The 20620-nt window shown below is 39.3% G+C and overlaps 1 protein-coding gene across 4 annotated transcripts in view; it reads left to right on the forward strand.

Annotated features, from left to right (window-relative positions):
- Ten-a (Tenascin accessory) overlaps positions 1–20620 on the forward strand; it is a 505103-nt gene that overhangs the window by 444807 nt on the left and 39676 nt on the right. For all 4 annotated transcript variants that reach the window (XM_064132440.1, XM_064132430.1, XM_064132422.1 and 1 more), the window contains one exon: positions 16255–16529. In XM_064132440.1, coding sequence (XP_063988510.1) covers positions 16255–16529 — 275 coding nt within the window. The remainder of the gene's footprint in view (positions 1–16254; positions 16530–20620) is intronic.

The raw sequence follows: 20620 nt of genomic DNA on the forward strand, positions 1-20620 counted from the left end.
GTGGAGGCCTGGAATGATAACGCTGGGGCATTTCCTGGTTTTACTGAGAGGAATATTGAATAAAAATTTGGGAAATTTAATAAAAATTACGGAAGTATTAACGAATTTTCGGGAGCTGTCTGTATTTTTCATCTAAATTTTTGGGGAATAATTATAATGACATTATTGTAAACTTTCCAAGTCATCTTTTGACTTCCATAATTTTTACTCAATTGTTCTATCTATGCACCAGAACTAGGCCCGATTGGATCGTCAGTTGCAAGATCGGTCAAAGCTTGATTGTGTCAAAGATTTGAAAAAAAATCAATTGTTGACGATCAATATTTTATTTGTAGAAAAATTCCCTAATTTTTTTTTTAATAAAAAATCATTTTTGAGGTAATATCCACATTATTCCGACACTGGTTTTTAATAATCGAATTATTAATAACGCATCAATCAGTTGTTATGAAACACATGAATGAGAGTTGATAAATCATTTTTTAACATTATTTACGCCACAATTGGGCAGCAGCTGGCCATAAACGCCAGCGCTTGGCCCGAGCTTCAACTAGTGCTTCTTCTCTAGGTCCGAATTTGCGGATAATACAGTTTGAATCAATATGTGCAGATAATCAAGCTCGAAACAATGGGCCATTGCCACCTGGGTGGAAGCTTTGTAATCCTCGGTTTCGACGATGTTCTAATTTTGCCTGGACATTATGTGGAATGTAACAAAAGGTGAAAACATAATATTCTTAAAAAATATGTATGTGATGTTCGGGCGGATTTATAAACCTGTCAAATTACTTTCCTAAACACGAACAAAATACTTGAATCAATCAATGAAAACCATATTTTATAGTTGTTTCAAGTATATTGGATTTTCATTGGTAAAATAAATAACTGGTTGATTTTCACACAATTTTATTAGCTGTTTAAAATTAAATTTAATTAAATGTCTATCATTAATATGTGATCTCAACTTCTTAGAAATGATGCAAAATTTTGCGAATAAAATATCACTAAAAGGGTTTACCCTGGAGGACGTTCAGTAATGCCTCCACTTTCAATCAACTTGGAAATTAAAAGCGATTTGATAACTAAGTTTCATTCACTTCAATCACATGACCTCAATAATAGTTTCCACATGGTACACCGAAATCAATTGTAAAGGCTACATTTGGAAAAACATTCCTCATTTATCATAAAAAATAAACGTAAAATTTTCCACTTCTTTTCATCCCTCTCACTTCTCAAAGAAAAGCCTCACGCACCGTCATTTCTCACCGTACGTGACAGCTGAAAACTAGTGAAAATATTCTCCTCCCATTTCTCACTCTCATTTCTTCATCACCGAAATGAAGACGTTTCGATAATTTCACTGGGGGGGATGAGACAGACCAAAAGTTGCCGCGCTCGAGACTCTAAAAAAGCTACACAAAGAAGACGGAAGACAAAAAAAAACCAACGAGATAAGCCGACGGATCGGCTCCGAGCACGTCGCCTCCCCCTTGAACCCCTCACCAGCGCCCTCCTCACTCAACCACCCCGTCACCCCTCCGCCACTTCTTATTTTCGAAGAACACCCTGAAGTTCTCTGTGGGCGTTGTCATTTTTGCATTGTTGTCACGCGCGCAATCTTATTACTGGCACACGTGGTGTAATATTCCCCCTCCCTCTATTTTTTGGTCGCCGATATACTCTACCCCCTCGTCACTCCCTTTATCCTCCTCACACGGCGTCTCTCGCGTTCTTTAGTCGGCCTCTTCCATCCACATTGTTGGAAAGCGACAGGCGGTATCCGGTGCAGAAGAGGGGGTGAAAGAGGAGCAACGGGGGATGATCGAATGTCGCCAAAGTTTGCAGAGTCCCTGGATGATACATCCCATTCAATCCCACCCCCTACACATCCCGCCCCCTCATCATGGCGGGGTAAGGCACCCCCGCACCAACAATTTTGCGAGGAGAACTCACCCCCTACCCTCACAGCGTGTTCTCCCATCATTGAACGATACCAGCGACTGGAAAGTCCTGGAAAATGGAAGGGGAGAATGCAGCTTCTCTGTTACAAATCCTCACCTCCTCCCCTTTCTCCCCCCCCCCCCCTCTTTCGCCTCGCTCAATTGAGGGGCATATGTACCCGGGCTTACACCTCTCTCCATTGCTTCATCTCGGGACTTTCTCAATCTCTCCCCTCCCCTCGAGGGATTCGATGTTCATCCCCTAGTTCCCTTTGTTTTTGCATTTCAGGGTGAAAGGTCGTGTACATTAGTAATGTATGAATATGATAAAAAAATGGGGTTTGTCGCGGGGAAAATGTTTTATTAAGTTCTTAAGAAGAAGGACATGCATTATTTATGGGTCATTTGTATGGAATTTTTATGAGGAATTTTAAATAGGAATTTTCTTGGGAAGTTAGGGAGGTATGGATTTACATGGGGTTGTTTTGTATGTTGGAGGGATGTTTTCTGGTGGTTGATTTTAATGCACGTTATGCAGTTTTTTCTGGTTTCAGTCGGGGTTTGAGAGGTGGTGGAGGTGGAGGTGGGGTTTCAAAGGTTTTTGTTTAAATTTACGGGAGGTGACTGATGAAAACAGCTGTCACCGTGGAGGATGGGGTGGGTGGTTTTTTGGGGTGTTCACGTGGTTGGAGATTTAGACGAGCGGGAGAAGAGGAAAAGGTTGGTTTGAATAGTTTAGAATGGAGACGAGCAGATAGATTCCAGATTTTCTCAGAAGTCGGAATGGGGAGAGAAAGATTTAGTAAAAATTTCGTTTTTTGCGGGGGTTGGACATTTTACGAAACTGTTCCGGATTTTTTTACGAAATTTCCGTAATTTTTGTCTTCATTGAGTAATCGGTGAGTCAAAGGCAAGTTCCATAATTTGTCCGGAATATTCCTCAATATTTTTATCATATTTAATGATGATATTTAATGATAAGTGGCTTAAATGAAATTTTTTTTTATTAAATTAGCTTTTTCTGTCAGTGCGGGTCTATTAAAAATTGTGAATCGAGCGAATTTAGCTCGGAATCGTTCCTTCGATTATTATTGTGTAAATAATGAGAGAATATTCTCGACTGCAGTCCAATAGAAATCAATGAATATGAAAATAAATGAAATCACTGACTTTTCAAGTTCCCATGCTTACTTAGTAGTGAATGGGATTCTCATTTTACGTAGAAAAAAGGGAATGAAATATAAATTTCAGTGATAAGGTCATAAAAAACAGATAAACGTAGATTTATTGCTCCATGAGAAATAGTATTCTGTTCGTGTAGACTTTTTTCCCGGAAAAATTTTCCAACATTTGGCCCTCAATAACTCATGCTAACGGGAATTTTTTCCCCTCCGATTTTCACAGTAGATTTTAATTTGAGCGCACGAAAGTTATTTAAATATTCAATTTTCTTTCTTAACAATTTTTACGCATTAAAGACACTTATTTTTGCCAAATATTTTACGAAAGATCTACATTTTCTCGAAAGAAGTCTTCATTTTTCCAAAATTATATATTGCGATCGCTTCATTTCCTTACGAGATTGACGAGGTTTTAATTATGAAAATTTGATTACTCTTACCAATAACTGTAGTGCACATCATCTTAAATTGATTCCATTAATGATTATTCTTCTTCCTTCCATTCGTGATGACGAAAAGGTAAAATCTTTTCTTCAGGAAATTCTCTCCAGCGATTTTTTCGAATAAATTCCAAGGAAAACAGTTTTCGCAGCACAATAAAATCTGAACCATAAATTTTTACGAGAAATGCAAAAAAAAAATTGTGACACTCAGAGACAAATTTTTCCGGTACTTCACCAGAATCCTAGAATCCGTTTGTGCATTCGTTAGATGCCGCTCTCTTCGTGTCCCCTCCGCATCCACGAAGATCAACTTAACGTGACCAGATTATTTATTCCGTCGCCTCTGGTGTCCTCTCACATACGTCCCCACTTGAAACTTCAGGTCAATGTCTTCCATAAAATCGATTCAATGAAATATTAATTTGCGTAACAGACGAATACATTTGTCTGCCAACCTTTTCCCACACGTTTCATGCGCATTGCGTTTTCAATATGCGAGAGAAGTGCTAAAACCGAGATTGAGATAAATTAATGTGATAATATGTTGAATATAAGTCTTTGCTTATTTCAAATTATTGAATGGAATTTATCATGCGGTGGAGATCAAGTTTTTATGATCGAATGCGAGAATTTTTACGCTCCAACACCCAATTTTCTCTGAATTTCTCCATAAAAATTCGGGAATTTCTTCCCTTCTATGTACCGGCTACATTCAAAATTTACTGTTCAACGTAATAAAAATGGTGAATCGGTAAAATAGAAATTGGGTGAATAAAAGTAAAATTTAATTTCAGTATCAAACTGGTAAAACGAGATAAGTCACTTTTGACCATTGACACATTTTGTATAAATATCTCAGAATCTAGAAAAGATAGAAAAATTTTTGATAAAACCTTTTTTGTAGTGCGAACTGAGTTCTACAACTTATCTAATGACAAAAATTTCGCCATCTCCCTCAAATTTGAAGATTTTCAACGATTTATATTCGCAGTCACCTCATCTGAGTTCCCCCTTCGTTACTAATTTGTCACGACTCAAAATTCGGTCCAGAACATTCTAATTTCACCTAAAAATTCCATTCGATATATTTATATATTGTAATTATACTCTAATCTGTAAAAATGTCGGAGTCAATCTACTCAGAAGAAATAACGTCAGAAAAGTTGACGTGTGGCGACTTTTCATTAAAACAAAATTAGCGGTTTGAGGGAAAATATCGGAAAATTGCTTTATCTCTTGGCAAGTGCCAACTAAAATAGGAGTCCTGACACAATTAATGTAATTACTCAGCATGTGATATTTATAAAAATAATATCCACCTGTGCAGCGACTCAATCAATGATCAGTACATAAAAAAGTAAAGTTACTTCAGTTGTAAAATCAACATAGCTCATCCGGGAAATCGGCTTTACTTTATTCATATGTCCTATTTCCCCCCAGATATAAAAATTCTGGTGGAATCAGAATGAACTTCCTTGCAACACGTAAATACATAGCACCTTTCTATCCATAATCGATAAAATCCCGGTATATGAGAAATGATATTCCGTCCTCCCAATGTACGTTATACAGAATTGCTTCTATCTGTTGAGGGCTGATGTGCCTCTCTACCCGTCCATTGCATTATTCAATTCCGATCGTTGGCAATAAAGTTACCAAGAGGAATAAAAGAATCTACCATCACATACGCTCTTTCATCCCAGCTCCCTGCAACCAACTGCGTCATTCATATTTCTGGCGGGGGGGTAAAGGAAGAGGGGGAGATTTTTCGAACCTAGATTTCCACTTTCTCCATGTTTCTGCGTCATCCATATCACCTTTACACCGCGAAAATTTTTGGTAAAATTTACCCTTCCGTCTGGTGATTGTGGATTTTCAGAAATTTTTGATTTATAAAAATCGAAGGTTATTTTTCATTTGAGAAATATTTTCCTGGTGAAAAAAATGAACTCTCGCTCTCACATTTTTATCTATATATCAAGATAAATTCGAGGATTGGGTAGTATAGTGTACTCTTTTCGAAGAGGAATAATAGTTGTAGTGTACTGTTAGAAATCACGATCAACAATATTTTTAAAATTTATGTACCAAAAATTATTTAGTAATTTAAAAACAAAATATTCACAATATTCCACACTTTCAGGGAATTTCTCTAAAATTCCCTCCATAATCACCGAAGACCTCCCTAACCCCACTGACCATGTGCCCCCCAATTTTCAAAATCCTACAAATGACCACCCCTTCCCCTCTCCTTCCCACACCCTGTACATACCTCCACCGAATTGTTCTCCCCCTCGAATCAAATTTTATTTTTCATCTTCAAAAGCGCGTTAAACCCCCTATACCAACTCCCTCAACTCCAAGAAAATTCCATCTCAAAAAAACGTGGACACATAAAAATACACGCTGAAGTTTATATAACGTTGGTGGATTTACGGTGCGGACAAGCCGGCTGGGCGCAAATCCGCAGCGGCCGGTTTTATATGCTCTTTCCGCACTTCCGCTATGTTACCAAGAGCAAAATTTCCAGGGAATGGAATAAAACGAATACGAGCCAGGGGTACCATTCTATATTTATACCAAAGCGGTCATGGGTTCGCATTTGCGAGTGAACGTAAATGCAGACTCTCCTCTCGTCAGACGGGCGGGGGTTCGGTGAGTGGGGTGGCAAGGGAGGAGGTTCATGAGGAATATAACCACAGTTGCCATTGGTACTGGAATAGAGGAAAAAAGGATTTACGCAGAATTGTATTACCTCGCGAGTGAGTGAGAGATAGAGGGTGGGGAAGGGGTTGGGGTGGATTGGTGGGTGGGTGGATGTAGAGAAGTCTCACACAAGAATCGTCTCGCAGCTGTGCGATGTCACATTTTACAACGTCCTCTCTTAGTTGTGTCTTTTTGTGCGTTACTGACGGTGCAGATCTTCTCGGAGACCCACTTTACTGAGAGTTGTATCGTCTCGAGACGCTCCAATTTTACGACACCCTCCCTCCCTCCCCCTCCTACTCAAGGCACTGCCGCCCACCAGCACCCCCCTGCCTCCCGCCTCCACCAATAGCCGAACAAGTGTGTTACCCCTCTCGACCTCATTTTCCAGCAAACGAACACAGTTTCCGGATGAATGTTGATGAAAGCCCTTCGGGCTGTTTCTCCTTCAAATCATTGCAATTAATATCATCTCGCTGACACTCAACGTCATCCCCAACTACTCACTTTCATACCTCAAGGTATTTCAGAATTGCAATTACAACCTTTCACGATCGAGTCTGGTTTAATGGTTTGGTAAATGACTTGTACGTGATACGAGGATATCAGTGTCGCAAAATCACCATCGAAATTGCGGTGCTATAAACACTGGGGGAGAGGTGATTAATATTAAAATATTCTAATTAATTGTGGGGTTTTTTTCGGTTCTTGGGTGAGACGATAAATGTGGGTAAAGTGTGGTGAGTGAGATTCGAGAAAGATGAGGATAATTTATGGTTTCTCGGTTGATACTGATGGAATGGGGTGGGAGAGGGAGGAAGAAGTTGGAGTCTAGTTGGTAATTTTTCATCCTCACTTGTCCCTTGGCATCAAGATTCGATTTCAGGTTTCTGGTGGATGTCTCCAGTGATGTGTTCTCCTCTTACATTTTGCCTTTGTAGGTTTACACTTTGAGCTGGTGTCTCTTCTTTGTCGAGGGAGGTATTCCTACGTGACGTCATTGAATTTTTATTAACATTCTTGTCTCGGTTATTTTCTGGCGTCTTTAATAGTTTGTAACGATCGGAGGAGTGGAGATGGTGGAGAGTAAATAATTAAATTTCTTTATGGTAGGATGAAAACTGAGGTCGTTTCTTGATTCAACAGGAGCGGAAATGTGAAGCTATTTTATGGGATTTGGGAGGATAATTCGGATGAGGGGTTTTTTGAGGCATATTTGGGATATTTTTTCGTTAAGAAAAAATGTAATTTGCTTGTAATTTGATACAGAAATTAGAGCTTATTTCACTTGAGAAGGGGGAAAAAGTGATGTCACTTTTGACGATTGATTGGTTTTTTATGAAGATTTTTTTGGGAATATCTCTATTTGTATATTTCAACAATTTCAATAATTTAAAAACATATTAATAGAAAATCCAAGAGAAAAAAGAATAAAAACTCAATTTTTTCCAATTAAAATTCAAATGATATATAATATATAATATAAAATATATAATAGCTATGCGCCCACAAAGTCGGACAAAAAACGTTACTTACATTTTTTTTTGAAAAAAAAAAAGAAGTAAATCATATTTTTTCTGATGCGATGACATTTTATCGATTAAAATTGTATTACCGCACCTTCAATAGCTAGAGCGAGTGTAAAACTATTTTCTAATGAGAGTAACGCAATTTTCTCCCAATATCCCCGATCTTTCTCGATTCATTAAAATACTCAAAGTACTTGTCAATCACAAAAACCATTAAATCAGATTTTTCATCGACCTGTACAACTCAATTCATCAGGGGGCAGTACAAAGTCCCCCATAACCTCGAGCCTCATGGACACGCCATCGAGTATTGCGTTGTACATTCGGCCCGAACTCGAGTAATTGGATCACACGATAGAATCGAGGCAGCGCACACCAGAGTGGTCCAATCTTCCACTCAGACGATATTCACGCTTCTGGTTGGCACTGTAGACCACTTCAGCTCAACATTTATCATTGTACAATGATGCCCTTACTTTGTCTTTGGCGTGTCGTTACCACATGAATGCCAGGCTAACACGTAATGTTGAATTTTATCTCAAAACTCGAAAAGCTATTGATTTTTTGGGAAAAGTTACTCATTTTTGGCAATTTATCTTAGATGATCTAGAATTCCAGATAACATATTTCACTGACTGTAGACATGGGAGAAATATTGAATGATGATAGTGCTTCATGTCTGTAATTGCAGAGTGAAATCTGGTTAAAGCAAATTTTTTAAAACTGTTACGAGATTTTTTCGGAGCATTTCGTTATTTTTTGTGGAACATTTCTTTTCGTGGGATTAAAAACTTCACGTAATTTCTCAGCAATTTGCACTTATGTTACTAGGAATTTTCAGATTAATGTTGTTTTATTATATGCGGAGAGAAATATTCAATAAAAAGTACCAGAAAAGGAACATCCAAATTACGTGTCCAAACGCAATCCGCAAACAAAGTCAAATTCAATAAAAATTACGAATCAGAGGTGCAATTTTACGTTTCAGTTGCTAAAAATTTACGGAGTCCTGTAAAGATGACGTTAAGTTGAGTACCTCATCTTGATTATATATTTTCATGTGGTGAATCTCTCGTACACAAATATTATCCTCACCATGATTACATGAACTGTAAAAATGAAAAACAAATAATAAACGATTGGACATGACGGCCAATTTCTTGCAGCACAGGAGAACTTGAGTTTAGAATCGAGAATGGGAACGTTTAACAAAACCAGTAATAGGGTCGTGTCTCGACTTATAATGGAATTATTGCTGTATAAAAAAGTTTGAATTGCACTTCGAATAATGCACTCCATCTGTCATTACAATTTCAATCTTTATTTTATTTCGACATTTCCCGCCACTCCGTACAGTTCGATTTACCTCCAACAGCGATCATTTCCCCCTCCACCTAGACAATACCCGACAATACCCGAGAGTCGCGAGTTCTGGCGTTCGTGAAAATTGACATATCCTAAGACGTAAAAATCCCACACGAGTTCCGTAAAAAGTATTCAGCATCTAGGAATTTTTATTTTCACACGGAGGGAACAACTATTTAAAAATAACGCACTAGTTCCGTATTTTGCCAGTCAACCAATATTGGGTAAAAATTACGGAGTGGTTTTGCACTTTTTCAGTTTAGAAAAAATATGAAACATTCAGTAAAAAACAATGCGTAACTATTTCCTAATTTTTACTGGTTACTACTTCGAATGACAGATTACCAAACAGACACGTAATTTTTAAATAATTTTTCTCTCCATCCAGCACCGCAAAAATGACAAAACTTCCCGTTAAATTTCCCCCGTCGTCATACCTCCATAAATTTCCCCATGTTTTCAAAATTATTTCCTTCTATTCCTCCAAAAACCACCACGAAATACCACCCCCTTACGAATTACGTGACTAGTTACGTAATTTTTACTGACTATTTCTCTCCGCGTGCAACGTCGTTCCATTTCCCTCGTAATTCATCACCGCTGGAGATAAAATTTCAATTAATATCCCCCGCTGGCTCTAGCAATGTTTACATCGCCTCCTCAAACCAGTGCTCCACTTGAACCCCAACGATTCTCCCATTGTATCCTCATTTCGGAAAATTATTACTTGCTCTGCCAGCATACTCATCGCGGTCCAATTCTCGTCGTTGAAAATTGTTGGGGACTCGGTACTACGTGGCCTACACCAAATGCCAGCGGAAGGAATACGTGACTCCAAAGTGAACTAAAGACCTCTGCTGATACAAGACAAGACACACACCACCTGCTTCACTGAGCTCAGCTCCAGCTTCAGCATCGCAGTCCTAGTCACCCAGCGAGCTCGTGACTCGAAATGCCGATGTTCATCCCCCCCCCCTACAACGAAACTCGAGCCCCAGAAAATTCGGGGGGGAGAGGGGGTACCAACCTAATTTCAAATTATCGATTAGTCAACGTGTACAACGCAATTCACCCGTAATTACTCCATTGTAACGAATTTAAGGGCTGGAAAAGTTGAACTTTTGACCTCATTCTGAATGTTATTTTTTCTTTTTTAATTGTTTTTATTCACTCGGCACTGCAGCATTGTTCGGTCGTTGGCAATCATGTGAATGCTGTTGGACTGTATTATACGAAGGTGTACGACACTCGTTGCACGCCTCATCGCGTACTAATGTCCCCTGTTTATTTTTCCCTCTCTGTCGTGTCTGTCTCTCTCATTCCGCGCCTCATCGACGCGCCCATATCTCAATGGGTGTGTTTTAATATCGTACATCCTCTCCTCTTACCTACTACCATTTTTTTTCATTATAATTCTCATGCATATTTTTATCGATCCGAACAATTCCAGGAGGTGAACAAGGAGGGGGGAAGCACACAATCGTGGAATGTATATTAGAACGCGCGTGTATTTACTATGAATTATTTATACCGGCTATCGGTCTGATGCGACACGTGAGAGTGACGATATTCGTTGGTGATGTATTCTATTGAATTAGAATATGGATTTATATTTATCGTTTTTTGAAGGGCCTCCCAACTCGAGGAATTTTAGTAATGAAATTTGAGAGCATCTTCTGGGACTGAATGTTCGTTGGTCGCTGACGAATCATTCACTTGACAGGTCAAATTAAGTGAGATTTATGAATTGGGTGATTGTGAATCGTTATCTATTGGAAATGGGATAGTTATAATGATTCTAAACAGTTGAATGTTATTTATTCTTTTATTTTATACGCTCGAAATGCACAACCGCTCTGACTCGTTCCCTTAGAGGAACTGACTAAAAAGACTGGAGGGCCACAACACCCTGGACCTGATGACTCACATTAACAATGGTCCCATTCATGCACCTCTGTTTAGACCCAAGAAAACAGAGCATACACATCACACTCCAAACTTCTCAGAATTTTTACCCATAAAAACGTTTTCCAGTCTCAAGTGGAAACACGACAATAAAATAAATACAAATGGTATAGAGCGCTATTCAGTCCAACTGTAAATTAATTATGGATAAATAGTTTGAAATGTAAACTCTAACATTATCGATCTGGTTAAGGTAATTTTTTTCTTTATTGCAAATTATTTGCTCCGAAACGTCCACGAGCTTTGAGCCCCTCGAATGGGTTAACTGAAGAAACAAATACCCTACACTAGAGGGAACAAATTTCGAGTATTTGGTACATGTTTTTTAGGACAAAATCGATTTCATACAATCCAATGTCGGTTCGATTCAAACACTCCGGTTTTGGACCGAAAAAGAAAATCTTTGCGACAAATCTGAAACGTCGGAGTGAAATCAAAATTGAACTGCATGAAATCGATTTTGTCACGAAAAATGTATTTACCAAATGTTTGAATTGTTTTTTTCTCGGTGTAGACGTCTGACGTTGACAACATGGAGCGGCTAAGGTCTTCATTCTTTCACAGATGTTGAGACTGAAAAGGCAAATGTACTAACAGGTCGCTTTTCGCCGAATTTGGGATCAGAAAAATGTTCTCTTAAATAATGACATAAAGCTATTGTGAATTTCATAGGGAAACTATGTCGAGGACATTCAGCGCTTGTGCCCTCCTCAATTCCCATAATAGCGACGTCTTTTTGAATGCATTCGATCTTCAATCGATTCATTCAATAAATAATTTCGTGGATAACATAAATCTCAGAATTTAAAAACCTAGAGCACTATCAACCACTTCACGAAACTATTTTTCGTAGTAAATCTTGAATTTTGTTTTCTTTCATTACTATTTTTATCAAATTTATTCTCACATGTATGTAATTTCGCAGAGTGAACCTCGAGATTCAAATGTTTTAAATTAAAAAAACGCGAATTATGCAACACAAGATGTGAACTTCCCAAGTCCTGACAAGAGATCATTGAACATTGAAATAATATACGTCAGATATCACCGAGGATAATGGCCACGTGATTACAGCATCAAACTAAAGGATCGTCTGTTCGATTCTCGGTCACTGCACTAATTTTTCTGGCGTCTCTAATTTCTCGGTTTCATGGTCGAGTGGGGCTTTAGTAAAAGAGATAACTGTACCCGACTAAAGGTTTCCCCCTCAGGGTGAAGTTTTTCCTCGTTCTATGGCGAATGTGGCGTAGGAAAGGGGGAAGGGGTAGATGGGAAGGAAACAAATGGAAAAAACCGGAAAGACTGTATGACTGAAGAAAAATCCAATTTTCACCTAAACCACTTGCAAACGAATAAAATTGTCCTTTAAATATGAATTCTTTGTTTTTCAAATTCAGTAACTTAGGTCGAGTTGAACAGTTATTGGAGTCAAGTCGAAATTGTCGACTTGCAGAGGAGAATACCGGATAAGCCAAAAATTCTGTTATCTCGCCAACTGGGCCAAGACACAATAAGAAAAAAACCCTAAACTTTCAAGACATGACAAAAAAACAGATTTCTTGGTTTGATGTTTAATAATCAAGAGAAACCCCAATTATAATAATGAAAATCAATGATTTGGCATAACAAGAAGTCGTGTCAGTAGAACATAGTAAGGATCCCCGGTGGTTTGATATATTCCTTGTTTCACTTGCAAAAGGTTCCGAAATCGAAAATTGACCCTGCAAAATAATGCAATCGAACCCTTTAAAGGAGAGGGTTATCGTAGCACATCCTAAGCCGTCGAAGCGATATAAAATAATTAAAAAATATAAAGACATTACCCTGCCCTGTGACATTACTCCTCTTTGAATTGCATCTGCCAATTATGAACTAATGAACTTTCGGTAAAGTCTTATAACACCAACCCTCCATCCAAACCGATATGTTAATAATAACTAACGTTTTCTATCGCCACATCAATAATTTCAATTTTCTTTCGATTTCATCAACAGAGTATTGCCCCCTCTCCACCCTGACATAGATTAGCAATTACTAACGGCGTCCGATCTCCTCGTAGGAGATGAAGAGTGGCCAACAGCGAGCCAAGACTCAGCCTACTGTTGGCCGAACCTCGGCCGGCTGTTGGCGATTTTTTCCCTTCTCCCAGGGCACCTCTACATGTCATCCGCGATTCCGTCAACATCTCCAGTAAAATAATAGGGAAAAGACACTAAAAAATAGACTGAAAAGTCCATTCCTGAAACGAGTAAAATTCATTAGCCAACTTCACCCTCATTTAAATGTTGCGGTTACATTGTCTGTCGGACAGACGCGGCCCCATCAGTCCCGTAAAAGAAGAAAAATCGAAGTACCAAGCACCACCCGACTGCATCGTATATCTCCCACAATTCGTGATACCACGCTATGAGGTATATCACTGGCGATTCTCCAACATTTCAGACGAGTAAAATTTGGAGAGCATAAGGGGACAAAGGGATGAATAAAAAAAGCTGGGCGACTGGGGGAAATATACCTACCATTATTTCGCTATTAAACTTTTTCAGGGCTTTAACCATTTGATAACCGCAGACCCCTTCTGAGGCGTAGGAAGGAACCCCTCTATCCTACAGCCCCCCGCCCCACCCTCACCCCCATTCCCGCCCAATGTGTCCAATCGTTTTGGTGAATTAATTCCCACCACAGTTTCTGTTCTTAACTTAATGACACCCCAGGCTAGAGGGGCAAGAGCAGAGAGATAAAAAGTTATTTGTCGTACGGTTCAGTCGTTCTGTGAACGCTCCGAGCGTTCACCCCATCCCCTCGCAGTCTCTCTTTCGTTATGGCAATTCGGATCGCTGCCAAAAACAATATTACTGTATCCATCTCGATGTTCCAGATCCAACTGTCGTTCAAAGAGATGGCGAAAAAAAAAATAATGAAAATAAACTGAAAAAAGTGGTTATTACGGTTAATCAAGTGGATTCGAATTCATCAAACAAAACCACAATATTTTTTTTTCCCTACCGAGGAGAGAAAAAAAATATAACGTGTAACCATTCTCTGAAATGAATATATAGCCACACCAGGGTGTGTGCCATATGGGTCCCCCAGTTATTATGGTTTTGGAAGCGGGAAAATTCAATATTGACCCAAGGCATTGTTAGCTGTGTAACGGACGCCCTCCTCTCTCTCTCCCTCTCTCTCTTCTTTTTCCCTCAATTCCGGAAACTTTCAGCAACAGAGGAAATACCAGTGGGGATAGCTCCAACTCTGCTTCTCACTCCTCCTCCCACCTCCCGCCCCTCAGTTTCTCTCTCTCTCTCTCTCTCTCTCAACAATTCCCTCATTCTTATGGAATTTCATTTTCAAAAGTAGACTTCAGTCAATGTACCTTCCAAAGGAGTCCCATTGTATTCTCCCACAGGGTTAATACCATTCATTGAGTTCATCCGATTATCAGAAAATTATATTTACTTCGGCTTCAGACCATATTAAATGTCTTCTTTCATGAAAGAATAAAAAGACCTGACCCTCAATACCTCCATTTCGATGTATAAAGTGCAAGATTGTTGTATATGTCGTGGTTGATATATATTTTTTTTCGGGTCATAAATATCGACGATGACGAAGATAAAAACGTTGACACGGGTTCGACGCAAACTTACCCTCACCCCTTATTTTTAGTGGATGCCTTACTTGACGCCTTTTGCAGGAGACGCCGCATGCACTCCCTCTTGCTGTTTTGAAAGATTTATAAGAGACTGAGGGGGTATATTTTTTCTTGATCTTGTCTCACTCCCCCCAACCCTTTTTTCCTCGTGCCACCGGACAAAGGCATACACTGCTTATACACCGTCCAGTGTTATAAACACGATAGACCCCTCTCACCCCCTCACCAGACACCCCCAGGCTCGCGCACCTACTCCTTCAGCCGACATTCTCGTTATATTTCATCTTGAACATGTTAAAAACTCCACGAGATGTCTGGGACATATTTTATCAGGCACCATATACCGGCGATATACTGCATCGCGTGCTACGTGGCAAAAGGTCGTATTGGCCATTTTCACTCGGGAGATGTGATGTCTGGAGGATTCGGGATTTTTGGAATTATTTGAATCAATATTTTGAGGGCTTTTTAGCACATATTAAAATTGCTGCTCGTCAATGATTTTTTATCATGATGTGCGATCAAAATCATACAGGGATAGGATTTTCATTTTCAAAGAATTACAAAATCTGTTTCAAGTAAAATGCAGACTGACTTATCATATTAGTGAAAGGGCACGTCCTCGATTAGTCAAGGCCGAACAACCCTCACTCCAATTTCCCCAACTTGAACACACTTATTTTCTTTCTTCAATTAAGCCGAGGTCTTCTCACTCACTCTCACTTTCTATCAAGACTTGTTTGTCCTAGTCATGACCTCATATGCCCCTGACAAAGACCACCCTCATGTGACAAAGAAATTCTCAAAAACATTAAACAAAACCGTAATAAAACTGTCACGCCACGCAAACCCTTTTCCTTCCACACTTAAATTTCTTACGCTAGGGATAAATATATAAAATAAATTTAAAACTTTGCGTCTCTAACATTCCCTCCGACCGTATTCTACAATTTAATCGCTGTCGTCGTATCGCCCTCTCACTCGTGCATAACTAAACACACAAACAACAAACCATTCATTCTCTATTTTTGTCATCAACCCCACAATGATTTAGACAACATACCATAAATAATTTTTCAACCCACGATTACATGACTAGTTGTCCTTACATACAGACTTTTTCCTGTATTTTTCTCTCCGTTCGCTACGTGAGCCGAAAAATCCCGAAATTGTTGATACGACATTTTCCCCCACAGCAGGCGATATAATAACCATATATTTATTCCCCAATAACAATGCGATAGCATGTCACACATGAAAAATTTATTCATCACACAGCACGAAATTGGAAAAGACTAAAAAACTGGCGAACGGGGGAGGAGAGGTAGAATGGAGATAAATAAACAGGGACTGGACAAAAGAGTAGCCATGAAAATAACATGGAATAAAATAGAATCACAGCATGGTACATTTGGTAATGCAATACAATAATCGTTTGTCCTGTTTGATGTTATTTTTTTTTTGTTGCAGGCTACCACCTCCGCAACAGCAGGTGACCGTTGGTTCATTGGGCGGTGGCATGGGCACTGGCAACGGTGGCAATGCCGGCAATGGCGCTCAGGGTCAGCCGTTGGTCATGCCGGGATTCCCCCTACGTGCTGCTGTTGTACCACATTATTCACCCTATTCACCATCACGTTTTCACATTGATAAGCGCTGCCATCATCGATGCTCGTGGAAGTGCTTCTCGGTTGGGATGATACTACTTTTTGTCGCACTCACTGCCATGCTCGCGTATTTTATAAGTAAGTGAATGAACAATTATTTGTTTTGTTGATGACGGGAGGAGGGGGGGGGAGGGTCCATTGGGGATAATGGGCTTTATTTGGAATAATCGAGTTTCTGTGTGATTTATCGTCATTGAATAGACTTGTTAGTAGTAAAAATTGGTATAGATGAGAGGTGTTTTCATAAAAAATTCACAGTTTATGTGGAAACGAAGAGAACGCGATCAATATGGGTGAATGAATGGTATATCAAAATATTTCGGATACTACTTCAAGAAATTAAATGTGATAAAAATAGAAATTGATGGGAAAATGAATAATGCCGGTCATTACTGTTGACAAAAATTAGGTTTCATTGATTCTTGATCATCAATTTTCAGGGAATGTCAGATTTCAATGAAAGTTCGGTGAAATCTGTGAGTTTTAAATAGCACGAAAATAAGAATCCAACTTGAAATTCATTATAATTTTTGAAAGAATTTAAATTTTCGGAGCTGAGATGGTATTCAATAAAATGATGATTGACGTGATTTTTGGTGTGGACATCGTAATTTTTCGGATAAAAATTGTGCAACGCTTTGCAAAATTTCCCTCACAGTTTCGTTAAATTACGAAAATTTTACGTAATCCCGGTCTGTAATTATGATGTAACATCTTACGTTAATTACTACAAGATGATAGTCACACAGATTGTCTTTTGGATTTTAGGAATTTCATCATTGAACTTCAAAGAGAACAATTTTTGAAGTTCAAGATCTTCCAACTCTTAATGGCTGACAAGACCACTTGATTTTAGTATCTCTTTCCTGTTAAGTTTGACAAAACCGCAGATTCACGAGAACAAACTTTCGCTTCGCTCTGATTATTTCTCATTTTTTCATGACCCGGTTTAAAGTTGGAAACAGTGGCATTGGAAGAAAATTAAAATTTAATTTTTAATTATACAAAAGGTAGGGCCGTCATACTGATAGGAGAGACTAAGTTGCTCTGAACGAATCTTGGGAACTGAAACCGCCATTTGCTAATTATTAATGAAAATTGTCCCATCACCTCTATCAGGATAATTTCTTTGTCATTCAAAGGATGTTCTCGTGTGGATGTCTCTTCCATTTGATGTCATTCATCAATTTTTAAATTGAATGGAAGTTGGATCGATAATCGCACATGTCTGTTATGGGATGTAGCAAAGGCACACATATATTGATTTCGAATACTATGAAAAAATGCTACTTGTAATCGGTTGCAGAATCGAAAGCAAACAGGAATAATAGGGTTAAAGCGAAATGGAGTGATCGATTAATGGTGGTATCCAGTAGTCGATATGAATAAATTTCACGGACAGTTGGTCGTCGATTCACTTCTATATCAAGTGACGATTTAACTTGGGAAAATATAATAAATCCACCTGATGTAACAGGATGCCGCGACACGGGCAGAAATAATCAGTAAAAAGTACCGATCCGTCATTACAACTTCAATTTTTATTTTATTTAGACATTTATTTGGTCAATTTTCCCCCTCGACCAAGATGGCCCGATGATACCCGAGAGTCTCCTAGGACGAAAAATCCCCCACCAGTTCCGTAGAAAGTATTCAACGTCCAGGAATGTTTACATTCAACTCCATCATAACTGTGAAACTTTTAGTAAAAATTTCCTCTCTCCGGAAAAATGACGTATTCATTTACGTAATTTTTCCTAATTATTTCTCTCCATGTGATTCCCCAAATTTATATATTAATTTCCTGTCACTAGTTATAGACATTTTTTCGAATTCTTGCGTCCCATAAATTTGCGTACCATAAATATGACTGGCTGACTAGAAAATCAGGTCAAAAATTTTCCTCTGGACGAAATCCATCTCTAATAAAACGACCGGAGTGAATTTTTCACGGCACTGAAAATTTGTCATTCAGGAGCAAATGGTCCAAGAGAAATGAATGACCACTTGAGTGTCTCCTGAACCACCGGAAATCTGTTGTACGTATTCCAAGTGTTGTAGTTGAGGATTTTTGGGATGGGAATCACGTACGTTCTCACGAGTCACTCGCAAGGGTGTGCAGTACTGGCGATGTGTGTGGCCAATGGTGTATGCATAACTTGAAGCACTTGCCTACATTCTCGCCTTCTGAAAATTCCCACCCCTACCCCCTCCCCATCTTTCATCTCGTGTAGTTTATCGCAATGAGTCTATCGGCTGTTAACAGCCCTCCCCCCCCCCGGGCCGCGATAATGATGCTCCATCCACCGAAGTATGCCGTGAGTGGAATATTTAAGCATTTTTTCCGGAGCGTAAATTCTCCTTTTTTCCCATTTACTGGGTTTAATCATACGAATGCCTAAATGATTAGAGGGAAAATTGAGAGAAATTCAGTATGGAATATTGATTCATCTGGCCTAGTTTTTAATTGAGAGGATCGATGAATTATAAGAGAGAAGAAATAAATAATTCTCCGGTAAATATTGTACTATTGATATTCTTAAATAGAATTGAGAAGTCAATTTATATTTTTATGTCTCATTTAGTGGAAACAAACGGCTGTAGTTTTGTATTTTCAGGGGTGAATGAAGTTGTTGTAGATTTGGGAAAATCGAATAATGGTTGAGGGGCTGTACTGGGGTGGAATATTAAAGAAGTAGTTTGATAAACGATAAATGTCTATTATGGTGGGTGGAGTGGCTCGGTGGATGGGACAGTGTCACACGTACATGGGAAGTGCTTACTCAGGGTAAAAAAGACTGAGGGCGAAGGATTCACTGGAGGGGGGAGGGGGCCAAGATCGAAGGAATAAATAGAGTCGACGCGGGACACGACCCCCATCACGACCGTGTGCCAGAACGATTGCCCAAGTGGGTTCGAGAATGAAACTCCCCGATAATCGTTACGCTACTCCACCCCCATTCAGCCCCCCTCCTACAACACCCCTTGTCTGTCTCTGTCCATTTCATGATGCGAATTTCTCATCCTCTCTTTTCACCGATTTTCGTCACGAAGGAAATCGCCGAGACAGGAGGGTACAATGAGTATATTCGATCAGTCGTATTTCTGTGCCAAATTGATTGGCAGTAGACGTACACCGGGAGTCGGTGCGAGTAGTGTTCCTCGATGAAAATGTCTTCATTAGAGGAATACAAATTAAGGGGAAAAAGGGGCGAATCGCTTATCTAGTTATACATTTGTGGAATTGTTTTTAATTGATTTGATGTACTCGGAGGTGATTTAAAAATGAAAATTAGGTAGAAACAAGTTTGGAATTTTTCACGTTGACGGATTGTTGTAAGTCTGAAGTAAAAATTATATTGGCAAATGATATAACAAATGTGATAATACAAGAAGGTGTAAATTCCCTTAGTCTACCGGGGCCAGTAGTTGGGCCTTGTATGGAAATTCGTAAAGCCCATCGCTTTCGTCTCTGTCGACATAAATTACCCTGACGCACGTGGTCTTGACTCCTTTCAACAAATCTCGTCCAGGTCGTTGAATCTTGATATAATATAATATATCATACATAGTATATATATGCAAAAATTTTCTCAAAATGAACGTTTACCAAACGCAAGGGTAATTTTTCCCCCAAATTTCACTTCGTCCAGTACCAGACAATTATATTCCGAATTCGCCTGGAGCCTCTCATTTCATATTCCGTATCACACACCACCGGAAATCCTGCACGATGGTCAAGGTCTCACATCCCACAATATCGCAAGGACCCTAGTCTCGGGGGTGGAGGGTTGCAGCAGTGAGGGGGTAGGGGATAAAAACCTAGGATGGAAATAAATGGGATTCAAGTGTTTGGGATGTATAGCTCGAGGCGGCACATCCTCTCTAACACACCGGAGTCGGAAAAGAGGGTACATACAAGAGGCCCGACATATATGTCGTCGTATTCTTCTCGCGGAGGAGATTGCAAATCCAAAACGTCCCAGAGTATAGATCCCGGCAGCTGTTATTCCTGCATTCCGGTAAATCGACTCGGGAATCCAATCTGCCTGTTTGCCGTGTTGCATCCGTCGAAGTTCCGTTTTCTATAGCCTCGTTTTCACCAGTACTCGTGTGTGTGTGGAAGGCTTTTCAAATCCACTCCATTTTAACCCTCTTTTCCTTTTCTA

Source organism: Diachasmimorpha longicaudata, chromosome 1 (assembly GCF_034640455.1).
Source record: "Diachasmimorpha longicaudata isolate KC_UGA_2023 chromosome 1, iyDiaLong2, whole genome shotgun sequence".
Lineage (NCBI taxonomy): Eukaryota > Metazoa > Arthropoda > Insecta > Hymenoptera > Braconidae > Diachasmimorpha > Diachasmimorpha longicaudata.